The 5,079-nt window shown below is 37.1% G+C and overlaps 1 protein-coding gene across 1 annotated transcript; it reads right to left on the bottom strand.

The window, feature by feature from the left end:
- Positions 1 to 457: 457 nt before the first annotated feature.
- On the bottom strand, positions 458 to 3,754 carry LOC122409018 (uncharacterized). Its single transcript, XM_043416205.1, has 5 exons — positions 3,732 to 3,754; positions 3,112 to 3,273; positions 2,694 to 2,867; positions 1,670 to 2,618; positions 458 to 1,438 (listed from the first exon to the last, which is right to left on the bottom strand). The coding sequence occupies exons 1-5, from the start codon at positions 3,752 to 3,754 to the stop codon at positions 458 to 460; spliced, it is 2,289 nt and encodes a 762-aa protein (XP_043272140.1).
- Between the last annotated feature and the right edge of the window lie 1,325 nt (positions 3,755 to 5,079).

The raw sequence follows: 5,079 nt of genomic DNA, 5'->3' as shown, positions 1-5,079 counted from the left end.
AAGCTCGCGACAAACTGACCAGTGTTGCCAGAGTAAGCCACCGTTCGGTACTAGATGGCAGCGCCAAACCGTAACAGATGACATATTTTCGTACTAAATTGGCGGTCGTTTCAAATTAAATGGAGAGAAGATACAAATCATTGAGAAACATTGGCACTTTTTTTTTTTATGTACATCACAGTTTGTATTCATCACTACAAAATACATATTGCATTTTTTATCCATTAACATGGATACATCAAAATTATCGTAGATCCCAGTCATCACAGTTTTTTCTTATAATGTACCGCGAACCGCGATATTAATAACATATAAAAATAATATCATGTTGATACTTTATAATCTTTTTTCCTATTCTATATTTAATCCTATACTTAATTTTTGGAACAGTAAAGCTTAATTATAAAATTGAACAAAAATGCGCGTCCTCATTACTGAGTGCTGAAGTGCTGAAGCACTATGTACTTATTTTTTGTTTGTTGGCATTCGAATCATACTGAGGCTTTCTTTTCAATAATGCCTGACTTGGTTGCCAGTTATGACACGTTTTGTCATCCAAAAGTTCTTTCGCATGGAGGATACTCTCGCAAGTATCGACATGCAATTTGTTTCGCATCTTATTTTTTAAAAGATTCAACTGTGAAAATACTCGTTCAGCCGCTGCTGACGAATGAGGCAAACACAATAATCCTTTTACTAATTTTGTTAAATTTGGAAACATCAAATCTTTTAAATCATTTTTAATCTGAAAAATGTGCGTCCAAAATGTCTCCAATGTTTCCTCTTTGAATGCTTTAAGCTCTGATAAATCGGCCACGAGACGCCATTCGATATTCAATCTTTCAAGATCGTTCACGAGTTGTGGAAAAAGTTTAAAAGATTGGGTTGCAATATTTGAGATATCACCCGATACTGCGATTGCAGGATTGAACCAGCTCATGAATAATAAAACTTCGTCGTCAAAATTAAAACGTTTTTTTAGTTGTTCTGCAAGGAGGACGTAATAACTGAGAGCATGCGTTCTGAAGCTGTGCAGTTCTTTCGGATCAATATCCTTATTGGATAATAGCAAATCTGTTTGTGCGCCAAAATAAACTTGTTCCAATTTCAAAAAAAGTCTTGGATCGCTTGGATTGATATTTTGTAAAGATATTCTATCGAGATATTTTATCTCAATATAGTTACGAAGTATCGATCGATACAACGCTCGTACTCGACTCAATAAAAGATGCAATTTAGGTTTCTCGGCTTGAAATTCGACGTTCAGCTTGTTGACGAGCTCCAGAACGTATGAGAGAAACGTGAAATATACCTTGTATATAGGTGTTTGTAACTGGCCGAGAATGTTTTGAACCGATTGCAGATTATCTTCGAAGCACTCATTCGTGAAGAAGAGAGTTAACGCAGTCCAGTTTTCTAAGACGCGATCTACAGCCGCCTGTAAGACAAAAGACCAGATATATACGATATATTTGATTTCACCTCGAAAATATACGAGAAACGGTTGGTTTAAGAATTCAATGAATTTAATACTCTCACTTTTTCGAAAAAGGAATCACTTCGTACATAATATGAATATATTATATACAACCAAAATCAAATTACTGTTTTAAGTATTTTAACAAGATCAATCGAAAATCAGCTGCAGGCAGAAAACTTAAGCACTCACCTGAAGAGACAACCATCTCGTTTGACTAGGACGTAACATTTTGTGTGGCTTCAGTTCGACGAAAGCCTGAAATTCTTGCAACTTTGACACTCTATTACTACTATGAGCAAAGTAATTATAAATGCTTCGAATCATATCCTCTAAACTTCTTGGTAACTTTTGTGCTGCTGCTGACGAACAAAGATTGAACGAATGGCATACACAGCCAAGCACGAACAAATTCGGAATGATTTGTTTGAATCGAGCTTGAACTCCGCTTATTGATCCCATCATGACGGAAGCGTTGTCAGCTGCCAATCCTATCATGTTCGTAAAGGGAATTTGAAGATCATCGAAATGTTTGCAGATCGCCGTAAACAAATCTTCGGCGGTGCATGAAACTACTTTGATGAGTCCGAGAAATTTATCTTTGCATTGCTTCTGTTGTTCATCGTAAAAACGTGCAACAATTGCCAGTGATTTCTCGGCGCTTACGTCTGTAGTTTCATCGATGATTATTGAAAAAACTCCGTTTCTCAACTGTTCCGAGATTATTGCAATTTGCTCAGCTGCGATGCAATCTTTTGTCAGACTTGTAGCTTTCGTCCGAGCACATTTTACAGCTTTGGCGATTTCGGAATCAGGGCACACAGACACGAGGAACTTCCCGAAATGGTCCATAAGCAAGAAAGGCAAATTATGCTCATGTAGAAACATGGTCATTTTGAGTTCAGCAACCGTGACGAGTTTCTTGTTTTCTTTTTCGTCGTCTTTGAAAAACTGCTGAATCTCGCACGTGCTTTGGGCTGACTCAATTTTCAATTGATGAGCATTTGTCGCAGCATGGCGTTCAATATGCGACTTCCCTCCGATTATAACTTTGATACATGCTTTACAAAATGCCTGATTCGACCTTTGCTCCAGCCAAGGGTATTTCGGTTTCCATTCTTCTCGAAATTTTTGTTTGTAAATTTTCCTCTGTTTTTTAATTTTTTTTCTCGATTTGATTTCGTCATCGTCAGAATCAGAATAATCAGAGGTGTACGACTCGGTCAACGAAGATTCTCCGTGGAATGTAACCATCGCTTTGTCAATACGAAATTTTTTATTTTTTTGTTGATGGTCGGTCCTTTTGTCGTCTGTGGCCTTGCGTTTGAAATCGACAGATGTCATTTTCTGAATTTTCTCCCCTAACTGTGTCTGAGCTGTGTCGATATTCCTGTTTAATGATAAATGGCAAATACAGGGGAATAAATTAATTGAAAAAAATTGAACGAACGAAATCTTTTGAAACATCTTTCGATAATTTTTCAGTGAAAAATTCATATGTTAAAAGCAATATTTTGTTTCAAACTAAATCACCAATCATGAAAGTATCGTGAAATTTCTTTAAAAAAAATTAAAAGGTTTTACTAAATTAGAAACATGTGTCGTTAGATTTTTTTTTTTTAAATCGACCTTACCTGCAACTGTTGTTTTCTTTATTTCTAGATTGATCTGTATTAGAGTCACGATTTTTCGACGTCAATGGTATGCACTTTTGATCGTCAACACGGGTATTATCGTCATTGTTTGTGCTGGAACCGGAGCCAGAGTTGGTTGCTCGCGGTTTGAGAATCAAAAACCTAAAATGTTAATGGCAATAATTTTTGCAAGTTTTAAGTTCGGAATACACGCTGTAAGCTCAAAACACAGAACTTGGATACAGTTTCACGACCACATGCCACATTTGACCTTGAAAGTTGCGAAGTATTGTTTCTTTGCCTCTAGTTCGAATAAGTATTCTAACCGTGTTTGTATCGGAAAAAAAATACTAAAAGATTTTGCACGTACCTTTTCATGATAGTTCGGAATTACTTCTACTTGTAAATATCACTCAGATCACTCTCACTAGATTTTTCCAAATGATTCCTGAAAATGAAGAAACTGGAAGTTTCGGGAATCACAAAACAGAATTACGACTGAGATTGCTGGTCTAACTGTCCAACGGCCAACGTAAAACGTAAAACGTCCGACCAACTTTTTGTTCGGCGTTCGGCTAGACTTTTTCGGTTTTCTCTTTAGTCAGTTCAGTTTCGCTTACTTGATGTTCGATGGCAGCACCATTCTATTCTAGTGTTCTACATTTATAATTTCTACATTCTAAGAAGGCGTATAGAATTTATTTTTGTTTAAATCACTAAATAGAATCAATTAATTGCTTTCGTATACCTATTACGTGTAATAAATAAAAAAAAGCAAAACAAATGATTCGAGTGAACCAATAAGTATATATACAAGGGAAATTTATGGTCGGATCAGGGTTTTCATGGGATATTAAGCTTTATTCATATCCAGGGGTTAAAAATGAAAAACGTACTAGATTTTAGGAAGGCGTACTGACGTACTGAATACACTGGAAACGTACTAGATTTAGTACAATTGTACTAAACTGGCAACACTGAAACTGACGGTTGTTGGTTGCGTGTTGCGTGCGTCTCTCACGCTCCCGGATACTCTTCCATACGATCTTCGATCCTCTACGCGTTTCGAAAGGGAGCACGTTTTTTCTCTCGTAAGTTTTTGTATTCTCCCTCCAGTTCACTACTTCTTAACTCTCACTCTACTTCTCGAATTCGGACGAACGTTCGCAGTGTTTACTGAAAAGAAATATTCCCCGAAACACACAATTCCATGCGCTGCTCGCCCTTCTTCCTGGCAAGCCGAGTAAACAACGCCAGATATTTAATCGGAAGCGCTTACTCGTCATGAAAATTTCGTCTCGCAGTTGATTGCTCGTCACCAAATGTACATTAAATGATAACTTTTCCTGGTAACCAGGCCACTTTTTTTGGCTAAATAACGGGATTGGGGAAAACCGTTTTCGGTCGTGAAAACGACGATCAGAATTTTTTATTCACGAGCCTCAGCCCCAACAACATTTATTTCGATACTTCTTTACCTCCAATCAACTTTTCAAAGGTAATTTTGAAAAATTCACATAGTTCGTTCGACCCCTCGAGAAGAGCGTTACGCGCTTACGTCCTTTTAAATTTAAGATGCTCGTCGACGTAGGTAGGGCGACGAGTTTTACAACACTTTCGAGATCCAAACGAGCCTGAACACAAATGATCCGTACGTCAGCCACGTGGGGGACTTAATTCAGTTATTTATATCCCGCAATAAAAAAAAATTCATTACAATTATATTAATCGAAAAATGTAAATTTAAATAGCAGCGTGATTGTGGAATAATTTTGGTAAATATTCAGAAAATCGTCTTCGCTTACAATTTTACCGATTTTTAATAATGTTAGCCTTGCCATCGCCCCAAGTAATTTCATGTATGGGGTGCTCTTTAATAGTTCCGGAGATGGAGGGATTCTTGTGTCACTTCGATGACAGTCACCAAAGTAACGAATCCTCAAAATTATTTGGTGAGACGATTTTTAC

This window comes from Venturia canescens, chromosome 4, assembly GCF_019457755.1.
Source record: "Venturia canescens isolate UGA chromosome 4, ASM1945775v1, whole genome shotgun sequence".
Lineage (NCBI taxonomy): Eukaryota > Metazoa > Arthropoda > Insecta > Hymenoptera > Ichneumonidae > Venturia > Venturia canescens.
The sequence above is the reverse complement of the archived record's forward strand: the minus strand, read 5'-3'. Positions and strand labels throughout refer to the sequence as shown.